Source organism: Macaca nemestrina, chromosome 9, assembly GCF_043159975.1.
Source record: "Macaca nemestrina isolate mMacNem1 chromosome 9, mMacNem.hap1, whole genome shotgun sequence".
NCBI lineage: Eukaryota > Metazoa > Chordata > Mammalia > Primates > Cercopithecidae > Macaca > Macaca nemestrina.
Window position 1 is genome coordinate 122,219,348 of NC_092133.1, and position 24,509 is coordinate 122,243,856.

Below are 24,509 nucleotides of genomic sequence, written 5' to 3' on the forward strand. Positions count from 1 at the left end.
ATACACTGTGGGTAGGAATGTAAAATTAGTACAACCACTATATAAAATAGTATGTATATTTATCTAAAAAACTAAAAATACAACTTCCACATGATCTAGCAATCCCAGTATCAGGTATTAAAACCAAAGTAAAAGAAATGAGCGTACCAAAGGGTTACCTGCACTCACATGTATATCACAGCATTATTCACAAAAGCAAAGATATGGAATCAACCTCAGTGTATTTCACAATGGACAAATAGATAAATTAAGTATGGTATATATACACAATGGAATACTATTTGGCCATAAGAAAGAATGAAATCATGTCATTTCCAACAATATGGATGGAACTGGAGATCATTATGTTAAGTGAAATAAGCCAGGCACAGAAAGACAAATACCACATGCGCTCAATTCATATGTAAGACCTGAAAAACATGGAGACAAAGAATAGAATAACAGATATCAGAGGCTGGGAAGAGTGTGAGGGTAGGAGGGAGAAATGAAGAGAGGTTGTTGAATGGGTACAAACAGTTAGATAGAATAAATAAGTTTTAATGTTCGACAGAAGGCTAGCGTGACTATTGTTAGCAACAATACATTGAATATTTCAATGAAGCTAGAAGAGAAGATTTGAAATGTTGCCAACACACAGGAATGATAAACATTCAAGGTGATGGATACCCCACAGACCCTGACTTGGTCAGTATACATTCTATGCGTGTAACAAACACTCAAATGTCCCCCATAAATAGGTAAATTATTACACAGCGATAAAAGAAAATGTAAATAAGCAAGTATCTTTAAAATAAACAGAATAATATATACAATAACTAAACACTTCTGCTGTTAATTACTCTTCCCTTTTCCTTTGGCAACTAATGAATAAATACAACAGTCTTTATCTTTGGTTTTCCCTTTCTAGACTGTAGAGTATATCACCATAGAGTTAATCCATTCATTACTTAGAAATGGTAAAATACAATTTAAGTTAGACCTTTCTTTCCTGAGACTCTCAGCAATCTCAATGGAATACTGGTGTTCCTAAATCTCTCTAGGCAAGCGTTAACTATTTCATGGGCTGCTCTATTTTTGCTTTATTTAAAGATGGACATTTTTATTCATTATGTATTGCTTCTTTTGACATGATCTATAAAATTGAACACAATCATTTTTAAAATTTGAAATGCATGCAAAAGTAGGAAAAAATCATCAACAAACTTTTCTTTTGTTTTTGTTTGTTTTCAGATGGAGTCTTGCTCTTGTTGCCCAGGCTAGAGTAAAATGGCACAATCTCGGCTCACTCCAACCTCCGCCTCCCAGGTTCAAGCGATTCTCCTGCCTCAGCCTCCCGAGTAGCTGGGATTACAGGCGCCTTCCACCATGCCTGGCTAATTTTTGTATTTTTAGTAGAGGTAGGTTTCGCCATGTTGGCTAGGCTGGTCTCAAACTCCTGACCTTAGGTGATCTGCCCGCCTCAGCCTCTCAAAGTCCTGGGATTATAGGCATGAGCCACCATGCCCGACCTATTTCTGTCTTTTAATTCTCTAAATTAACTATACACACCTAATAAATTCTCTCTTTTTTTTTCCTTAAATTGGACAGAATTCCCTTCTGTGGATTATGTAACAATCGACTCTAATTAATGGTATAATAAGTAAAGAAATAAGATCCTCAAAGATGAAACCAGGAAGTCAACTCGTGTAGAGTCTCGCAGGCTATAAAGGACTTTTAAATTTAAACCTAACAGAAAGCCAGAAAGCCATTCTGGAAAACCAGGAGAGTGGCATGATTAGAATTACGGTTTTATAAGATCACTTTGGCTATAGTGTGGATGACGCCCTGAAAGACAACAGAGTGGAGTCAGGGAGATGACTTAAGTAGCTATTGTAATATTGTAGACAAAATATTTTAAGTACCAAATTCTGGCCAGAATTATGGAATGAGAAAAGCAGCAGCTCAGGGAATTTTGATACTAAATTTGGATACAGGGAAGCCACCAGAAAACCAAAAAGAAATTGTGGAAGAGATGGACACTCATGCTAAGCATAATGTTACAAAAGCAAAAAAATTTAAAATAACATTAAAATAGAAGGTGTTTCTAAAAGAAGTTCTTAGGCAAAGACAAATCTGCATAAAGGTCATCTAAGATGAAGACTAAAAATACCCACTGACTTGGCAATGTGAGAGCCATTCCTGACCTGACTGGAGTGGTAGTTGTAGAGGTCACTAAAAAGTGATTGAAAAAAATCAATCAATAGGAGAATTTCTGTTTCTAGCAATAACGCAGACCAGACAACCTAACACCCTTCCTAATTAAAATTACCTAAAAATGAGGGTACATGTTCTCAGGATCTCCTGAGGGCTGTGTCATAGGGAAAAAAATATTACCTAAAAACGAATACCCGAGTCCACTAGAAAAGGAAATATCTAGGGGTCAAGAATAAAAAAGGAAACTTGAAGACTTAAAATTCAAAAAATAAATAAATAAATACTCAAAAAAATAAATACTCAAAAAATAAACAATAAAACTTAAAGGTCAAACAGCCTGCCATAGCAGAGTCAGCCTGTCTCAATAATGTACGAACTTTGGTTTTAATGCCCAAAAGGAAAAGAGATGAGACCTCGGGCCTCTAATGGATGGATGGAAGGATGAAACTGAGATCCTGTTTATATGGCTGAGACTGTCAAAAAGCTACACTTTCAGTGGAAGGGTAGACCACTCTAAAAAAAAAAAAAAAAAAAACCCCACACACAAAAATCACCCAAAAACCACATCATAGGGAGAAAATAATAACACTTGTCCAATTTGGTCTATGCTCTGGATAAGTGGTAAAAAGTCTGCCATATGAATTTATAGCCACATAGTCTGTGTTCAAGTAGACTTTGGTTTGATAAATCCCAACATTAAATTAATATAAGAAGGGGCAGGGTGGTGAAGCAAACACAAATTTGACTGAAGGAATATATCCTCAACCTGGGATAAAACGTAAGTTCACAATCCAAAATAAGGAAACATGGAAGCAACCAATCTCCATGAAGACAAATTAGCAGATACGAACACTTAGACTGCCCTCTAAGAAACTTCGAAAATAGAAATGGCAAATAAAGATTATAAGATAAATATTTTAAATAATTAAGAACCTAAAAGGATGCATTTTTTAAATGTGAGAAAAGAATACTCTATATAAAAAAGAGGAACAAAGAATATCTTGCAGTGGTAGGCAGAATTCTAAAGACAGGTTGGTGTTTCCTGTCCCCTAGTTACTCAGTGAAATGCTAATCTAGGTACTGCTATGCAGACTGAATTAAGAATATTGGTTAGCTGACTTTGAAACAAATTATCCTGGGCTATCTAGAAGCATCCAATGTAATCACATGAGCCTTTGAAAGCAGAAGAGGAGCTGGGTGCAGTGGCTCACTTGAGGTCAAGAGTTCGAGACCAGGTTGGCCAACAGGGCGAAACACCTGTGATGGCGCACGCCTGTAATCCCAGCTACTTGGGAGGCTGAAGCACGAGAATCGCTTGAACCCACAAGGCAGAGGTTGCAGTGAGCCAAGATCAGGCCACTGCACTCCAGCCTTGGGCGACAGAGGAAGACTCTGTCTCAAAAAAAAAAAAAGAGAGAGAGAGAGAGAGAGAAGGTAGAAAGTCAGTGAAAGATGTGGCAGAAGAGAAAGTGAGAGATGTGGCAGAAGTGGAAGTCAGACAGATTCTAAGTGTGAGAAGGATTCAACTCAACTGCTGGCTTGAAGACGTAGGGACATGTGCAAGGTCTTTATAAAAGCCTCTAAGAGCTAAGGGTTTCTTCCGAAGCCTCGATAAAGGCCCAGCTGGCCAGCACCTGGATTTCAGCCTTGCAAGACACTAAGCAGAGAACCCAGCCAACCCAAACTTCTACTGGTAAAATATGATAAATGAAAGCTAACAAATGTGTGTGGTTTTAAACTGCTAACTTTCTGATAATTTGTTATGTCAGCAATGGAAAACTAACGTACTTACAGTGCCAGAAAGTAAGGAAGCAGTCAAAGAATAGCAGGGATATGTCAAAAGAATAGAGAGCCAGCTCAAAGGGGCTCCCATTGGCTAACCTGAACAATTTTGAGCACCACAATAAATCATGAATAATAAATTATAGCCCATAGGAATCCTTAAACACATACTGATATACACTGAAAATCTGATGAGGAATAGAATATTACATATAGTGTCACAATTTATTCCACAAAATAATTACTAATTGTAAAGGGGGAAAGAAAACCTTTACATTGGGAAAGCCTGATTATGTGTCATTGATGATATGCACTGCAAAGATGATTTCTATAAAATTAATGCCCCCCAAAACATAATCTGAATTTAGTAATAAAAAATGAAATCCAAAACAACTACCCTGTGATCTCCAAAAACACTGACAACTGTCAAAACTTGAATGGCATTTGAAAACCAGATGGTAGTAATATAGCAGTGTTAATTTTCTGTTCTTAATAGTTATACTGTGATATTGTAGGAGAATGTCCTTGTTTGTAAGAAATACATAAGCATTCAGTGCTGATGGGATACTGTGCACAACTTACTCTCAAATGGCTCAGAAAAATAAAGTTCTCTCTACTACACTTGCAATTTTTCCATGAGTTTGAGATTGCTTCAAAATAAAAATATTTTCAGATGTGGGAAAAAAACTACATAGTTCTTTTTTAAAAAAGAAAGAAACAGAAAACCAAACTCGGTTCATTTTAAAAGAGACTTCAAAGAATTCAAACTTCTGGAAGAAAGAACGGAGAAAATGGTAAGATGCTGTATTTTGAAATATAATGGCTAAGACTGCGTAGGTTATCAGTGAAACACATGAATTCTCTCAATCAGGAAGCACAGTAAGTCCAAGGAAGACTTAAGTCATACATAGACATATCACAAAAATAAAACAAATGATCTTAAACGAGTGTGTGCTGGTAGAACAGTTTCAGAGGTAGGTGCACAAACAGGAATAAGTTAAAGTAAATTGGTTTTTGTTTTTTTTTGGGGGGGGGCTGTTTTCAAGAGGAAAGATACTAAGAGCACGATTAATGAAAACATAAGAGATGGTGGAAAAAAGAGGGTGAGGAAACTAAAATGACAAGGTTTTTTTTCCCCCCCGGGAAAGACATCTAATATCTTGAGTACAGGGAAAGTGAAGGAAGAGTATGAGGAGTTAAAAATATATATATTAAACAGTCATAGCAAAAAGTAAGTTTCCAGGCCGGGCACGGTGGCTCATGCCTGTAATCCCAGCACTTTGGGAGGCCGAGGTGGGCGGATCACAAGGTCAGGAGATCGAGACCATCCTGGCTAACACAGTGAAACCCCGTCTCTACTAAAAATACAAAAAATTAGCCAGGCACGGTGGCGGGCGCCTGTAGTCCCAGCTACTCGGGAGGCAGGAGAATGGCGTGGACCTGGGAGGCAGAGGCTGCAGTGAGCCGAGATCACGCCACTGCACTCCAGCCTGGACGACAGAGCAAGACTCTGTCTCAAAAAAAAAAAAAAAAACCCTAAGTTTCCTAGAGAAGTATATTGACATTGCAAAGCAATTTAAATGTCAGCTGCGACTGTTATGAATCAATGAATGACAGGAATTTTTATATAGTGTGATTTTTTTCTCTATAAACAGTAAGCTCGAATAAAGTATAAAACTATGAGTCACCAGGTTAATGAAGGAGAGTACTTCAACTAAGAGATGAGACACACCTAAATGAGTACAATCATAAGCCTAAGCAAGAAGCATCATGAAACATATATACTACACAGTGATTTTTTTTTTGTTTCTTTAAAAAGAGTAAAAGAAAGATTTAGTGGGGGAAAAAGTATCAAGTAAAATGAAGAACATAATCTCTTTTTTTTTTTTTTTTTTTTTTTTGTTTTGAGACGGAGTCTCCCTCTGTTGCCCAGGCTGGAGTGCAGTGGCCGGATCTCAGCTCACTGCAAGCTCCACCTCCCGGGTTTATGCCATTCTCCTGCCTCAGCCTCCCGAGTAGCTGGGACTACAGGCGCCTGCCACCTCACCTGGCTAATTTTTTGTATTTTTTAGTAGCGACGGGTTTTCACCGTGTTAGCCAGGATGGTCTCGATCTCCTGACCTCGTGATCCACCCATCTCGGCCTCCCAAAGTGCTGGGATTACAGGCTTGAGCCACCGCGCCTGGCCGAAGAACATAATCTTATCAGATATGGTGGTTATCAACATCATTTGCCATTCTTCATGAATATTTTTGTTTTAAATAAAAACAAAAAAGAACGGCCATATTCAGTTTTAGAAAACAGAGACAAGAAAACACAATACTCTTGAACCATTGATTTTAATACAACCACTATGGCCAGGTGTGGCAGCTCATGCCTGTAATCCCAGCACTTTGGGAGGCTGAGGCAGGAGGATCACTTGAGCTTAGCAGTTGGAGACCAGCCTGGGCAACTTAGTAAAATCTCATCTCTACTAAAAAGGAAAAAAAAAAAAAAATTGCTGAGTGTAGTGGTGTGTGCCTGTATTCCCAGCTACTCAAGAGGCTGAGGCAGGAGGATTGTTTGAGCCCAAGAAATTGAGACTGCAGTGAGTTATGATGGCACCAATGCACTCCAGCCTGGACTAAGCAAGACTCTGTCTCAAAAATAATAGAAAGATGTGGCAGAATAGGTCAGGCACGGTGGTTCATGCCTGTAATCCCAGCAACTTGGGAGGCTGAGGTGGGGAATTCACGTGAGGCCAGGGATTTGAAACCAGTCTGGGCATCAAAGCAAGACACTGATTAAAAATAATAATAATAATAATAATAATATAACCACTGTGATAATTTTGTCAATCCCTAGTACTTGCAACTTTTTGCTATGATAAATATCTCTATATGTCTAGTCTTGTCATATTTTGTACATTTCCTTAGAACGGAAGTCACTTCTATTAAAGTCCTTTTATTTTTTATTTTTCTAAGACAGGGTCTCATCTGTCACCCAGTCTAGAGTGCAGTAGCATGATCTCAGGTCACTACAGCCTCCGCCTCCCAAGTTCAAGCAATTCTCATGCCTCAGTCTCCCAAGTACCTGGGATTACAGACGTGCACCATCCCACCTGGCTCTTTTTTTTCTTTTTGTAGATATGAGGTTTCACCATGATGACCAGGACGATCTTTTAACTCCTGACCTCAAGTGATCTGCCTGCCTCAGCCTCCCAAAGTGCTGGGATTATAGGCATGAGCCACCGTGCCCAGTCTATTAAGTCCTTGGCACCACAGTCTTGGTACTTTCCTTCTTTCTAGGAAATTTTCTTCATCTGATTTACCCATTTATTATTCTGTTTCTTGGCTGTAACCATTGCATTATTACCCCTTTACTGTGTTCTTTGCTTTGACTATTATAAAATATAGCTGAATATATAAAATTTCTCTTTTAAAATTTTGTTTCAAGTTACTACTATCTTCCCTCATGTCTTATGTTTATTATGCTGATTTGTTTTCTCTCTATAGTTCTATAAAAGACCTAATCTGGGTGGAAAATCAGATTTTATATTATTGGCAACATGAAATAAAGTTTTTTGGTTTCCTAAGCCAAAGCTATAAGCTTTCAATACACCTTTGAAATAAAATATTAGTTGCTACTAATGCATGCATGATGGAAAAAAGTATGAGAAGAAAAATTCCAAATACCTAGCTGTTATTATATAAATATGCTATTCTGGTAGGAATGGACACATACATATATCCAGAGATATATATCCATATATATATCAAGAGATCCTGAAATAAAATGACCCTCTGAGTGTGAAACAAGTATATCAGCCATCTATAGAAACAGCCCACTGAGGACATGGTCTACAACTCCAGGTTTAATGAAGGTGATTGGGACATAGTTTCTACAAATGCAGGACCAGAGTTAAATGTGAAAGGAAGCTGCAAAGCAGTCAAATACATTATAAGAGTGAAAAAAAGTATTATCAAGATTATAATATTTAAACATGATCAAACTGCCTTTATTCTGATGTCCGATTCACTAAGCAAGCACTTTCCAATTATAATTTGTTTTCCCAAGAAGATTACCATAAGGAAGAAGAAGACAAGCAACATTTGGCATTCTTGGCAGTTATGTTATTTTTTTTTTTAAATCATAGATGATTAAATGACATTCTTCCTTACCTTCATTTCTGAGATTCTGGCTTGAGTAAGCCCATTTGATGAACTCTAGGTATACTGACAAAAGTAAAAAGAGGATAGTAGAATAACCTGTGCAAGAAATGATAAGCACCTGAACCAACATTGAAGAAAAGATGAGTTTTGAAAACAATGAAGAAAAATTAAATATAAAAGTCATGTCTAGAAAGCCTCAAATTAGTAAATTAGAAAAAATGTTCAGAAGGCAGCACTTGGTGATTTATGTAATAGTAAGGAACAGGCAGAGAAAATGACACATAGGCAGGCACAAACAGTAACTCCAGGATAGAGGTATTTCGGACAAAAAAATACAAGAGGAGAGGAGAGAGATCACTTCTCAGGCGATATTGAGAATTTAAAATAAAATAACTAGCTGAGATGCATAACCTTTGCATATTTAAGTATTATTTAATACTCTTATTTAATCATTAAAGCCCTATTCTGAAGTACACTAAAGAGAAAACGCTTTTGTAAACACATTCAAGTTACTACACATACCTGAAAGAATCAGTTATTTTAGGGGGAATCTATTTTTAAAATTTATAATAATTTAAAAATTCATTAATTCAAATTAAGAAGGTTTTAGAAAACTAATTCGGTTTGGTCAGGGGTTTTCTGACAGCGAATGTTTCCACAGTGATTCCCTGTCTTCCTTCAAACTTAATTTTTCTACATGTTCACTTGATCTCTTCCCATCTGTTCCAGATTCTATGAAATATCACTCCTTGAATCTTAATCTCCTTCCTACTATTAAGATTTCCCTATCTTACAATACACCTGATTCAACCTCTTTCTCTGTCTTCTCTATCCACATTTCTCAGCCTACACCAGTCTCAGAGTTTCAGTTACTACCCCCTAAGTGGCTTTCAATTCTCTTTGGTGCCCAAGCTCTGTGCTAAACATCTCTACCTAAATACTGTGTTAGTAAATGAATACCCATCCTTTCCAGCTTCTGTCATCACCAGTTCTTCTTGGGTAATACACATCTCATCAGTTTGACTTCCAAGATCCTCATTCAGGCCATCAATAAATTTGGTTAGATTATAACAAAAAACTATTGGGTTACTCTGTTTCAGCGTTAGCTCTTTTCCATCTTTTTACATGCTACCCACCAGTTGAAGCTTCCTAAAGTACAGGTTTGATTATCTTTTTTCCAACTCAACACCAACTGCTTTCAATTCCTTGGACTAATAGCTAATGTTGTTATTTTTCATGTCAAATATCAGTGTCTTGGAGGTAAAACATGCCAAGAAAAAAAAAATGTGTATATATATGAAAAACACACATACGACATATATTAGTTTACACAGCCTGTGTATTCTCATTCTATGCCATTGCTCATGCTAACTGTATATAGCTCAGACTAAGAATCTAGCTCTGATCCCTATATCTCCAAATAACAAAAATTTACATATTCTTTAAGCATCAGGTCAAATGTTACATTACCTGGATAGCTCATTCCCTCAGCTGAAAGCAATTTTCCCTGGCCTTGAACTCCTCCTGACCATTAAAGAAGTTGTAAGTACATCCCTTGAAATTATTACTTATATATTTATTTTAGATTTCTTATAAGTACATCCTTTTATATTTCTTATAAGTACATCCCTTGAAATTACTGCATATGTGTATATATATGTATTTTTTTACATTATATATATGTGTGTGTATATATATAAAAGATATATATATTTCTTTTCCTTTTAGAGTGTATGTTCTCAAGGGGAGGACTCATATGCCACATATTTATCTTTTGCAGTATACTTATTTCCCCAAAGCAACTAACCAGGACCTTACATATAGACATAAAGAAAGAACATAATATATTCTTGTCAAATGATAAAAAACTAAGACAGTCTCAAGAAGGAAAGTGCCATACTGAAGATACAGCCTATAAAATTAGCTTTATCAACATGTTAAAAATGAGGATTTTAGGGGAGGGAAATGAGCGGATGCATACCTCAAGTGGTTAAGAGTAGTAGATTTCATTCTGTAGATCAGAATACACATGTTCTCTCTGAACTGATCCAGAGTATTTGAGATATATGTTAAAGAATCAGAGAATTATCATGATTATAAAACATGAAATATGGTCTCATATTCTTCCTGATCTCAGTGAGAGAAGGGACATGGGTGTAGAAAGTGGTCCTTACAAAATCAGACCTAGGAGCCTAGGTCCTTACAAGTAAAGTTTTAGAAATTCTAAGATCTATCTACCATGACTTAAGCAACATGACAAATCCAAATAAGTACAACGATAAGAACTTATAGTTCATCCCACCTACCATCCAAGGTTAAAGATAATTCCTTTCAGGCATCATTTTTTTAATGAGTACATACTGCTAATACTGCTTTGTATGGGAAGGTTTCCAAGCTACAATAGGATTAATTTAACACTACTATGTTTAGAACCATGCTGGAGTTTGGTACATACCTATGAATTTAAGTTCTTGCTTTGTTAGTGTAGAACTGTCATCTCTGTCTAAAGAAAAGACACACTTTAATTTCAGCTTTTTAATCACCACTTCCTAAAAACAATCATGATAGACAAGTTGAAAAACTGAAGATACTATGATGGGGGCAGGGGTGCAGCGTGGGGGTGGATCATTGGGGTTAAAATCCCATGAAACCTATGTAAATTTAAAAAATAGCAGTGCTCCAAATAAAGCGAGTACTAATGGCATTACCATTTAACATAAAAGTAATTATTATACAACTCATTCCCATTTGCACTGCTTCCCTCACTCAATTGGAACTTTTCAGGTTCCACCCCTCTCGTAGTTTCAATGAAACAGTGTAGATTCATTTTGCATTATAAAAGTTAACTTGGATACTGGAAACTACTTTTTCTCCCCAGTGGTGGACTCACCAGCCAAACGTGAAAACTATTTTTTCTCCCCAGTGGGGGACTCACCAGCCCAATGTGTTTACCCCTTAAGAGTCTTTGAAGCCTATCTTCAAGGAACCAAGAGCAACAAAGTAGCCTGGATACTTTGAAATGGAAAGTCTTATCTATAGTGTAAGTCTTAAACTATCTTACTATCAAGGCTGTATTATATTAGTCAAACTCTTTCCTACACAGGCATAATCACAGCCCTGCCAATAAGACTTCTTATCATTTCATCATGTGTTCTATCTCCCACAAACTCATCATAGCTCCTTACCATTTTTCTGATTCAAGACAGCAATTCCAAGGTCTAGGTTTACTACCCATCAGGTGCCTTTCTTTAGAATTTCATTTCAACTCCGTACAATCAATGTGCTTTGCAGCTCTTTACTATGCCCAAGGCCTAGTTCCCTTCCCCTTTTTTAACCTAATTATCCCTTACCAAGTGATTCAGTTTGCGTGTATTGAAACAAACTTAGTAGCACTTGATGTATCCTAGGATGTGACAATTTACTGTATAAGCATAAAGAACACACTAACTCATATAAAGAAACAATGTCTGTTGTGATTAAAAGGAAATCAGATTTAGAATGAGTAGATTCTCAATCTCCATACTGCTCACAGCGACAACTCATCCCCCATCAGTAATATCTCATTACACATAGTGAATCTCAAATGATATTGGCTTTGGAACAATTATATGAGTATTACTCATCCCACTTCCATGGAATCCTATCCACTTAATGCTTCCCTGAAATAAAAAAGGGACACATATGAAGGACAAAGATTCAGTTTCTTATAAACTAGTCTGACAAGCCTACGTAGAACCCTGTGCTTGAGGAAGAATGTTCACCTCTAAAATCAACTGGCATTTATATGTATACTCATCATAAAGCACATATATACGAATAATTGGTTAACATTACCTCCTCCAACAAACCCTATTTGTTTAGTGAGCACAGCTGTCTCAAACCAGAAGCATCATAATTAAAGGGAATTTAAAAGCGCAATAAATGGGACGTGGAACTCAATTAGCAATATACTGCTATGAAACTTGACCTAAGTAAGCTCTTTAGTACTTTATTTATTCATTCATTCATTTATTTTTTAGGCAGAGTCTTGTTCTGTCACCTAGGCTGGAATGCAGTGGTGCGATCTCACCTCACTGCAACCTCCGCCTCCTGGGTTCAAGCGATTCTCCCCACCTCAGCCTCCCAAGTAGCAGGGATTACAGGCATGTGCCATCACGCCTGGCTAATCTTTGTATTTTTAGCAGACAAGAGGTTTTGTCACGTTGACCAGGCTGGTCTCAAACTCCCAAAGTGCTGGGATTGCAGGCATGAGCCACCATGCACGGCCCCAAGGAAATATTATATATTAACAGTCATAGATATTGAGATTAAAGCATATGTCTTGATTTGTTCTTTCTCAGAGAGGATCTTAGGACTTAAGGTGATTCTTTTGGGTATGTGAAATAACTTCATAAACTTTTGAAATTGGGTGTTTTCAGGTAAGGAATTAAGGATAATATTGATACAAAGAAAAGTACTTTAGGAAAACACCTTACCAATTTCAAAAACCAATTTAGGTCCACTAGGATAAATTGCATACGATCAGAGAAATTTAGGAAATTTAAAAATGGAAGAAATAATATTAAAATTATTGTCCCAACAGAGGAAAAAGGAAACAGAAAAGTTACGAAAGGTATATTATATATGTAAAGATATATTTAAAGGTATGCAAAGATATATTATGTAAAGGAAATTCCGGAAACTTTTAAGGCAGTTTGGAAAGGGTAAAACATAGTTATTTAAATATCTTAAAGAATACTATATGGAGAATTAAACAGATGCCCATAAAAGAAAGTGCCTTGTATTTCATGTTTGGTTTTGTGGTGGTGCCTTGGAATGATGCAGCCTAAGAGATTTCATGATCTTAATAAATTGTAAGTTTAATTTCTCTATTTCACTTAATAGAAGTATTTTAAATGCTTGTAAAAATGATGAAACAAGTAGTATGTATTAAAAGATTATAGTTTAGTTTTATAGTCCAGTTGAAAACTAGCATATCATCCTCCTAGTTTTCATTGTCATGTCTCAGGGATGATTTTGCTCTAGTGTTTGCCAGGTTCTTTAATAATTTATTTATGAGCTTTTTTTTTTTCCTGACTGGACTATAAACTCATTTAGGATCGAAGTTGGCTTTTATTCATCTTATTTTGTCAGTATTTAGCTAATCATCTAATAGGCTTGCCATAACTGTTGAATGAATGAAAACAGCTGTTAATTGCTACATTGTCCTAGAATAAGTTCCATATATATTCTTGGGAATATGTTCATTTTCTTTGGGAATTAACTTTGTATTAGACTATCTTGTCTCTTTCAGTATAGTAACTTGGTTCTTTGCTAAATAGAGTTGTTTCATACATTTGTTTTGGCCTTTCTCACTTTTAATATTATTTTGAAATGCTGGTTTAAAGTAGCCAAAGAGGCCGGGCATGGTGGCTCATGCCTGTAATCCCAACACTTTGGGAGGCCGAGGTGGATCACTTGCAGATCACTTGCAGCCAGGAGTTTGAGACCAGCCTGGCCAACATGGTGAAACCCCGTCTCTACTAAAAATACAAAAATTGGCCAGGCGTGGTGGTAGGCACCTGTAATCCCAGCTACTTGGGAGGCTGAGGCAGGAGAATCGCTTGAACCCAGGAGGCGGAGATTGCAGTGAGCTGAGATCGCACCATTGCACTCCAGCCTGGCAACAGAGTGAGACTCTGTCAATATTTTCTTGGTCATTACACTTGTATTAATTTTTCCAGAATAAGTTTTGTGAAGTAATAAATTTTAGTTTTATAAAGTTCTATTTAAAACATTTTGAAATGCATCAGTTGCCAGAATAAATGATGAAAATAATTCAGAGTTTCAACTGTCTAATGAAAGATTTTTTTTGAAATTTCGCAAATGTGAGATAAATATGACTAAGATATATTTCACAGAAACAAAAATAAGTGCCTAGAGAAAGAGTAGAAACCAACTGGAGGAAGTATTAGAACATCACATACGAGAACCCGAAAGTATTGAAAAAAGAAAGGGTTCTTTTTTTTTCTTTTGAGACGGAGTTTCACTCTTGTTGCCCAGGCTGGAGTGCAATGGCATGATCTCAGCTCACCGCAACCTCCGCCTCCCGGGTTCAAGCGATTCTCCTGCCTCAGCCTCTTGAGTAGCTGGGATTACAGGCATGCATCACCATGCCTAGTTAATTTTGTATTTTTAGTAGAGACAGGGTTTCTCCATGTTGATCAGGCTGGTCTCGAACTCCCGACCTCAGGTGATCCACCCGCCTCGGCCTCCCAAAGTGCTGGGATTACAGGTGTGAGCCACTGCACCCGACCAGAAAGGGTTAATTCTATCAAAGAGTCTGAAAAAGAAAAAACTTTGCAGGAAGTAAATAAAACTACACTTAGTTTTAATGACTACTTTTACTAGATAAAGTTGGAAGTCCACATCAACAGATACAAACAAGGTCTATGTCAGAGATGTTGCATATAATAGTATAATGTATCAGGAAACTACAAATAGCTTCTATTGATGCAACGTAAAGTTGGGGAGAAGAAGGGATGACACTGGAGAGTCAGATTACAACGAGATGAAGAAAAACTCCACATGCCATGTGAAGGAGTATAAATTTTATCCCGTAAGTCCCAGAAAATTCTCTAAGTAAGACAGTTTAACATGGTCTGATTTGCACTTTAGATTGACCATTAATTCCAGTAGCATCTAGAAAAGGGACTGGATAATGGAACGAAGGTTAGGAGTTTGCTGAAACAGTTCAGACGACAATATAGGACATTACCAAGTGGGCAGTGGAAATATAAAAGAAAAGGAAGTTAAACTGATCAATAATAGAAAAAAGCTTTTTTAAAAAAAGATGACTAGGAAAATGAGAGGGCAGAGTTGAGGTTAACTTCCTAGCATAAGTCTGGCTGAGGTGGCTGAGTACCATACGGAAATGAAGCTTCTTAGGTTTTTGGAAATATAAATCTGCAACTCAGGAGAAAAGTCTAAATTGGAGGCATAGATTTGGAAAGCTAATAAGCACAGGAGATATTTGAAGCTGTAGGTATGCAGATTTTCCAAGGGAGTATGTAAAAGAGTCAAGGAGAAAATACTGTGAGAAAAACAATCAAGGACTAATCAAATAAATCATAAAAAGCAGATATAATCTCAGAAAGAAATGTATTAGCCAGGCATGGTGGTACACACCTGTAGTCCCAGTTACTCAGGGGACTGAGGTGGGAGGATCACTTGAGCCCAGGAGTTGAAGGTTGCAATGACCTATGATCATGCCACTGCACGCCAGCCTTGGTAAGAAAGCAAGATTTTGCTTCTAAAAAAAAAAATAAAAACTTAGAAAAAAAAACTAAAAATATATAGCTGTAAAGAACTATGTTCATAAAGATAAAAGATTCCAATCAATAATCCAACCATCCATCTTAAGTAACTAGAAAAGGGTATGGCTGGGCGTCGTGGCTCACACCTGTAATCCCAGCACTTTGGGAGTCCACCTGGGAGAACCCAGGAGGCAGAGGTTGCAGTTAGCTGATATCACGCCACTGCACTCCAACCTAGGCAACAAGAGCAAAACTCTGTCTCAAAAGAAAAAAAAAAAAACAAAAAACCCGAACACAAAAAAATTTCAAGAGAAAATAAAAGAGAAAGAAAAGCTAACCGTTGGGGGAGAAAAAAGAGAAAATACAGTACAAATTTTTCCAACAAAGTCCAAGAGACTCTCCCTCAATCACCCACAGGATAAACATCATTCACTAGGTGTCAATCCTACACTTGCACTTGCAATGAAAAATATAAATCCATTACATTGGTCCCATGATGTCTACTTTCTTTGAATCCCAAGTTTATTTTCTAAAGATGTTCAGGATTAAAGAATAAAAGAACAATTCTAAATTTACTTATGCAAACTGAAGATGATGTTAAACAACTTCAGCTTTTATACTTCTCTCCCAAAGAACAGTAACAAGTTTATTTTATTTTCAAGGATGCTGCCAATCACTTTTCCCTGTAGATACCTAGTGTTGAGGGACTCCTTGTTATCAAGAGTATTCATTATCTAAGCTTCCACAAGCACAGGTTGCATAGGGAGGTAAGAATTATGAATCAATCTATTAATTAATAAAAAATAACTTATAAGATAAGCCTCCCACCCTAACAGCGCCCACCCTTAAAGCAACAAGAGTGTCTATGCCTGCTCATTATGCCATTAGTCTCTTGTTGGCTGTAGATACTGTAAACATCTGACAATAAAATCCAAGCGCAACACATATTGACTGCAAATTAAACCACATTAGCAAAATATGCAAGATTTCATGAAGTTAATGAAAAATGTATTGAAAAACTGCTTGGAATCAAGCAGTCTTGAACAAATGAGTCTTGAACATAAACAGTCTTGAATAAATGAGATCAGTTAATAAATGAAAAAGAAAATCAACAAAGTCGACACTACCCTCAAAATGAGAATTTTTGAACATCAAAGGGTTATGAAGGTTCTTTGAGGAAACTGAAGAAACCTCCGAACATTTTTTGCAAGAATAATCTTCATTATAATTACATTACAAAGACAGTATTTGCCTTATATGCTGATTTCAGAACGCAATGCAGCAAAAGATACAACTCCGCTGTAAAAAACCTCGTACCAAACCAGATGTAATTTAAAATACTATCTTCCATTTATTCACTATGTGGAATATGGGGTTAAATAATTAAAGTATTCTATATATTAATAAACCCAAACCCTAAAAAATAAAATTCATATTCCAAGCAAATTCTTCACGTAGGTACCAATAATTACCTGCACTGGCAAGAGAGATCTCAAAAGAACTAGAAAAACCATTTGTAAAAATAAAAAGATTTTCAGAAACTTTAAACGCTATTATCATTTTGCCTTAAAAAGAAACAATAAAAGCCAAACTGATGAACCATATTGACCTATCATCCTCTTATTGGCAATCTACAAAAATTTTTCACTAAGGTGCTGAACAATTGACTCACTGCAGCACTGGATTTCATCTAATCAATAGAACATGCCAGCTTTCAATCGAGATTCTCTACAAAAGGCAACCTTTGTGATAAACGAACCACTAGAGAAGATTCTAATAAAACTTACCATTGTGTATTGCATTCAGCAACTCTGAGAACGCTTTTAAGTAAGGAAAAAAGGACTTCAGGTTAAGATCATTCTCAAACACACAAAAGAAATACATAGCCATAGACTGAATCAGTATAATAAAATTTCAGTAAGTCTATCATGTATCATTGTTTGAATCATTAAAACTGCAAGCTTGGCTCCATTTTTACATGGTATAAATTTTTAAATATTGTATTCCACTTGCCAACACATTATCAACTAAATTGAGATATGTTAGATATATTGCCATAATGACAATAATTTCCTTAGTAATAAATATGTATTTCAAATCACTTTTAAAAGACATTTATGTCAACGTAATGTCTTGCTAAAAGCGAGTCACTATAGGATGCAATTCTATATAGGTAAATCTGCCTTAGGGCACACTTAACAATATTTATCATAAAGAAAAACCTCATTATATCATCTAACCCTATCGAATATTCTCATTTCCTAGACTTCAGTATAAGAAAGCCTCAACACATGTAGAAGACTAATCAAGAAAGCCACCTAGTGCAAATATACAAATATTGAAACATTATAAGAATAGAAAACAAAATGTTAAAAAAAAAAAACATTATTTCAAGAAGGAGGTGAAGTTACAATTCTGGAATAAAAGCACCATAATAAAGGACCAGCAATAATTAAAATTTATACACAATTTGACTGTACTATGGGCCCATAACAAGACAAAGCAGTATATTATCTCTGCAGGAGAAAAAATATGTTCAATTAAGAAAAACTTGCATTTTGGAAAATTAAAATTGAGCGGTTCCCAGGTGGCATAACATACTAGAAAGAGCACCAGAGGAGACAAAAGGCCTGGGTTATCAACCCAGTTAGACAACTTACTAGTTGTTGGGCAAGCTCCATCATGCCGATACTGCATGGAAATTTCTGTTGAGAGGAAGGAAAAAGGAAATCAGTGAATAAATTGTCAGTGACTCAAGGGTAAAAAAAGAAATAGGCTGGAAAAATGGAGAGAAATTCACCTAAAAGTGTAGTTAAGTAGGCCAACTAGAACTTCAAAAACAAAAATTATAAGCTAATAATTGGGATGTGAGGGGGAGAACCAAATGTGACAGAATTCTCATAAATCTTAATGGGAGTGTGTGGAATGTATCTGTGTGTTTTTACAAAGAGTGAGGAAAAGACATAAGGGCTTACAAATGAATCTGTATAACAAGTGTCTGAGAATATAAGGCTTCATTAATGCGAGAAAGTATGATTCGCAACATGATACACTAATACGCTTTAGATTTTCGGGTTTTTTTTTTTTTTTTTTTTTTTTTTTTTTTTTTTTTGAGACAAAGTCTCACTCTGTAGCCCAGGATGGAGTGCAGTGGCACAATCTCAGCTCACTGTAACCTCTGCCTCCTGGGTTCAAGTGATCCTCCCACCTCAGCCTCCCAAATAACTGGGACTACAGGTGCACGTCACCACGCCCAGCTAATTTTTGTATTTTTAGTAGAAACAGGGTTTCACCATGTTGGCCAGGCTGGTATGGAACTCCTGACCTCAAGTGATATGCCTGCCACGACCTCCCAAAGTTCTGAGATTACAGATGTGAGCCACCGCTCTAGGCCTAGGTCATTCATTAGATGGGAAGAGTTTGCCAAAAACATTTGAATACTGTTTTCATGTGGAAATCACAATTTAAGTATGATAATTTAGTTGCTATATGAGCATAAATACATTATGACTTACATAGCAGCATAAAACTCATTAAGTTACACTTAGCTCACTATCTTGAACCATTCATTTTTGAGAAAGATGGCTGCGTGTGGTGGCTCAAGCCTGTAATCCCAGCACTTTGAGAGGCCAAAGTAGGCACATGAGGTCAGGAGTTTGACACCAGCCTGCCCAATATGGTGAAACCCCGTCTCTACTAAAAACATAAAAATTAGCCGGGCATGGTGGCGCATGCCTGTAATCCTAGCTACTTGGGAGGCTGAGGCACAAGAATCGCTTGAACGTGGAAAACAGGTTGCAGTGAGCCGAGATTGTAACACCGCACTCCAGCCTGGGCGACAGAGCAAGACGTGGTTTCAAGAAAAGAGAAAGATAACAAATGAATAAGACATTATTACCCTTACTCTTTTATTCCACCGAAACAAGAACAAGCAGAAGGTGCAGAGAACAAGGCAATAAAACACTACTAAAAGCAAAATCTGCTCAGAATATGAGAACTTAATTTCTATATGGCTTTCTAAGGGAAATATAACTGATAAAACTGGACCAAGGCTGTGACTCAAAGGACCTGGGTTTGCTAATTCTGGAAGCAACTGGTATTCCCTTATGGCTAACACTGTTGGCAAAAGTTTTTTAAAGGAGGGATACCTGGGAATTCCTTGGATATTATTTAACCAAAAACGTAGCCCCCAAATCCAAAACTTTTTGAGTGCTCCCATGACTCTCATGCTCATTGCAGCATTTTGGATTTCTGATTTTCAGATTAGGGATGCTCAACTGGTAAGTATATATAATGCAAGTATTGCAAAATCCCCCAAAAATCTGAAATTCCAAACACTATGGTCTCAAGAATTTTTAATAAAGGTTACTCAATCTGTACTTTGAAAGGACATAGTACGTCCCAGGAAATGCTAAACCATCAACCTCTTGCACTTTGAGTTCTTTATGCCTCGTGTTCCATTACTGGAACCTAAATTTGTGGGAGTTCTTTATATCCTACTGCTCAAGGTCATCACCAGGGTCTGATTTTTCACATAGAAAAAGTTGCAACCTCCAGCATAAATGGGTTAATGAATATCAGACTTTTCTCAGAGAAAATAACAAGATGATTTTAGTGAAGAAAAAGATGTTCTCAACTTTCACTTTAGTAAATCATAAATTTTTGTAATGTGGTGAAGATAAATAGCAAGGAGGAAAGGACAGATTGTCAACTCTTCCAAAACGGTTTTTGATGTTTCAAAAGACCCTGTGCCTAACTGTTCAGAACTCAAAAGAACGTACATAGAAAAGAGTTCAGTCAAAAGACGAACAAAACCTATAAGCCCCAAACTTAAAACTCTTAGAAATCACTTTTAAAAACACACTATTTTTCCATTTTGTACAAGTCATTATAAAACAGGTCATTTATCAGGACACACTTCAATCCATAATAAAAATTTTACAATCTAAACTCTGAATCAAACATTTTATAGGTGTTTTTCTAGGCTTCTACTCTAATTTGATCTACGGTTCCCAGAAAAAATGTACTCTGCTACAATTTGAACATGTCATGAGAGAATTTTGATCACTATTAAAACTAATACTTCTAGCCAATAATTTCAAGAGGGAATCACAACATTAGAACCTGACTCTACTCCTGCTTTACATCCTAGTCGTAAAGGAGAAATAACAACATCAACAGGAGCTATGCTATTTCACAAGGCTGTTCCAAGGATCAAATGAGAGAGTAACTAAAGAGTTCCTAAGAAACTTAAACGTACTCAAATAAGACATTATATAAGCATTGCTAAGCTGAATGAGACAGGATTTTTTTCCTTTCCATTAATGAAATTCTTTAATAACGATAATTAGCCACAATAGTTGTTTTAAGAAAAAGATCATTAGCTTATCAGTCTGATTTCTTCAGTCTGGCATTCATTTCTCCATGAACCCATCCTACCCTATAAACATTACCTTCACAGTGCCACAAACACAAGCTTCCTGTTCCTATTAGGCTTTTCCCTCAAACAGACCTTTACTTTCTTTTCAGGTAATGTTGGCCTTCATTTTCTGCCTACTTCAAAGTACAATTCAACCTCTCCATGATCTTTTCCAACTTAACAATATTTTTCATCACAAACTGGCAAAATAAATACTACATGAAAAGCTCTAAAAATAGCCGGGCCCAGGGACTCATATCTGTAATTCCAGCATTTTGCAAAGCTGAGGCAGGTGGATCATGAGGTCAAGAGATGGAGACCATCCTGGCCAACATGGTGAAACCCTGTCTCTACTAAAAATACAAAAATTAGCTGGGCGTGGTGGCACGCACCTGTAGTCCCAGCTACTAGGGAGGCTGAGGCAGGGGAATTGCTTGAACTCGGGAGGAAGAGGTTGCAGTGAGCCGAGATCGGGCCACTACACTCTACCCTGGGTGACAAAGCAAGACTCCAACTCAAAAAAAAAAAAAAAAGAAAAGAAAAGAAAAGAAAAAAAGCAAAGTTTTACAAATAATTTGTGTTACAGCTTAGCTATTAACACTCAGAGGGCAAGTACAAAATCATACAGGATACTACTAACCACATGACATACACTCATGAGAAAACTAATGGTATTCATTCATTTTTAAAAATGATGTTTAACATTTACTATGTTCAAAGCACTGTGTTGGAAGTGGGGATACAGTTGTGAATGTCAGAAACAGCCCCTAGCCTCAGGACTATTATAGAGAATGTTACAGTTTAACGTGCTTACAAAGGTCATCTTCGATATTACTAAATTATCAACCTGTCATTCAAGAAAGTCAATCTTTTAAAAAGAGCATCATGAAAAACAATTTGTGATGATGTAATACATAATACAGTTGTCTTCTGTATTTGCGGGATTCCACATCTGGGGATTCAACCATCCTTGCATAGAAAATATCTGGAGGAAAAAATTGAGTCTGTAATGAATGTGTACAGACTTTTTTTCCTGTCATGATTCCCTAAGCAATACAGTATAACAACTATTTACATAGCATTTACATGATACTAGATATTATAAGAAATCTAGAAATGAATAAGTACACAGGAAGATGTGCATAGGTTATATGAAAATACTATGACATTTTATAACAGAAACCTGAGCATCTTGGACTTTGGTATTTATTTGCAGGAGGTCCAGGAACCAATTCCGCATGGATGCCAAAGGATGACTGTATACATTTTCTCCTTCCTAGTTATTTATTATATGGGGGGGGGAAGCTTCTTGTTTCCCCAATTACTAAACGATTTCTCAATTTCAAATTAGTTCGAAGGAAAAATTAACTTTTCATACTAGTAAGAAACACTAAGGCCGGGCGCGGTGGCTCACGCCTGTAATCCCAGCACTTTGGGAGGCCGAGGCGGGCGGATCACGAGGTCAGGAGATCGAGACCATCCTGGCTAACACGGTGAAACCCCGTCTCTACTAAAATACAAAAAATTAGCCGGGCGCGGTGGCGGGCGCCTGTAGTCCCAGCTACTTGGGAGGCTGAGGCAGGAGAATGGCGCGAACCCAGGAGGCGGAGCTTGCAGTGAGCCGAGATGGTGCCACTGCACTCCAGCCTGGGCGACAGAGTGAAGACTCTGCCTCAAAAAAAAAAAAAAAAAAAAAGAAACACTATTGCCAAAAGTTAAATTATTGGTTCAAATTTGTTCAGGGATCTCTTTGCTTAAAGTAAAACTGACGTTACAATAGTGTGGTGTTAGACACTCATCAGCAAACACCTGTTAAACTGTCTAATTAAACGGCTCTGGACCCAGGGAAAATGCATATCTCCATCACTTAAAACCTAAGAGAATTCTGTCTCAGTTTCTTGTCCTATATAAGAAGGAATAACACTTAATGCTTATTAACTGCTTAACACAGTGTGTGGCACACACTCAGTGTTCATCAGCAGTTAGCAATTCTTAACTTATTATGACTAAAGCAGTGTAATTCCTAAATATTCATGGCATGAAGCCAAGCCTCTTCTGGATAAGGATACACTTTTTACTATTATCAATAAATGTTCTGCACTAAGTCTTAAAATGTTTATTAACATATATAAAACTAAAGAATATATCTCAAATAGTTTTCAATAATCTTATTCCATGATTATAGCTTTAACAAGACATATAACATCTTCAGAGTAATTTTGTTTGTTTGTTTGAGATGGAGTCTCGCTCTGTCTCCCAGGCTGGAGTGCAGTGGCCTGATCTCGGCTCACTGCAACCTCTGCCTTCCGGGTTCAAGTAATTCTTCTGCCTCAGCCTCCCTAGTAGCTGGGACTACAGGTGCGTGCCACCACGCCCAGCTAATTTTTGTATTTTTAGTAGAGACGGGGTTTCACCATGTTGGCCAGGATGGTCTCGATCTTTTGACCTCAGGTGATCCGCCCGCCTCAGACCCCCAAAGTACTGGGATTACAGGCGTGAGTCACCACGTCCAGCCTCAGAGTAATTTTTAAACACAACGTTTTAAAAATTTCTCGGCAGATAAATTTCTTAGGTCATTTATTTTTGTGAACTAATACTTATAAGAATTTCCCCCTAAATTACTATATTTACCTAATGGTAAGAGATACAAATCCTTTTTTTCTGCCACAGGAGTAGCACAAACACTGCCCTCTGAAAGCAACCATCCTATAAGGAACACTACTCCTTATACTTAACATCTCCCCAAATCTGTAACAGATAGGAAAATATTTTCAGGGATGTAAATCAATATCTTAATTTTATTAATTTGGAGACGTGTTTCAAATAAGCATCCAAATGTAATTTCTGAAATTTAGAAATTATCAGACTATGCTTCAAAACTACAGAAAATCAGTAAAGAGGTCTCCCTACAAAAGCAAATCTAGCTTTATCTTCTCAGTAAGGTACTCCACGTGATTAATTACGCCTCTTGCTAAAAATGAAGAGAAATTCGATTTTTTTTATTAGATTTGTCTAAAGGTACTTTTTGTGACAAGGGGGCTTATTGCTAAGCCCTTCTAGTCTCCAAGGAAACATATAAATAAAAGCATACATTCAAATATGCAATATATTTAAACCTTTTCTATGAACTTCTTTCTCACTACAATTTATATATATTTTCCCCCTCTAAAATAGTGAGCCTCAACCAGAGGTAGTTTTGGTCCCCGGGACACATTTAACACATTAAACAATGTTTGGAGACATTTTTTATTCCCACTGTGGGAAGGGAGAGTGTGATGATGCTCTTGGCCTGTAGGGGGCAGGGACTGGGGATTCTGGTAAATATCCTGCAATACACAGGGTAACACATGAAGACTTGTCGGATCCAAATTGTCAGTAACGCTAAGATTGATAAATCCTGCTCTAGAACCATCCTTAATGCATATGTAGATTCCACTCATTTCTGAATACAAAGAAACTCCTGGCTACGTGATCTTGGGCATCTTATTTTAGCTTTCAAAGCCTTAGTGTCACCAGCTGTAAAATGAGGACATTTCATAACCGTTGTTAAATGAGATAATAAATGTTAACATAACTGGCACATGACAAATCACAGTTATAGTTACTATTTCTCACATCTGACCTTTACATATAATATTTTCTCTCTTGGAGTGGTCTTTTTTCTGTTTG

At 36.9% G+C, this 24,509-nt stretch overlaps 1 protein-coding gene across 16 annotated transcripts in view; it reads right to left on the minus strand.

The window, feature by feature from the left end:
- Positions 1-24,509, minus strand: part of LOC105480072 (MLLT10 histone lysine methyltransferase DOT1L cofactor) — a 219,205-nt gene that overhangs the window by 46,018 nt on the left and 148,678 nt on the right. For 12 of the 16 annotated variants that reach the window (XR_011608212.1, XR_011608213.1, XM_071070398.1 and 9 more), the window contains 3 exons: positions 18,082-18,126; positions 17,209-17,241; positions 10,582-10,629 (listed from right to left, as the gene is read on the minus strand). Coding sequence is in view for 14 of the 16 variants with exons in the window: in XM_071070398.1 (XP_070926499.1) it covers positions 10,582-10,629; positions 17,209-17,241; positions 18,082-18,126 (126 nt within the window). In the remaining 2 variants the exon portion in view is untranslated. The remainder of the gene's footprint in view (positions 1-10,581; positions 10,630-17,208; positions 17,242-18,081; positions 18,127-24,509) is intronic. The other 4 variants (XM_071070400.1, XM_071070409.1, XM_071070399.1 and 1 more) reach the window with 3 other exon arrangements.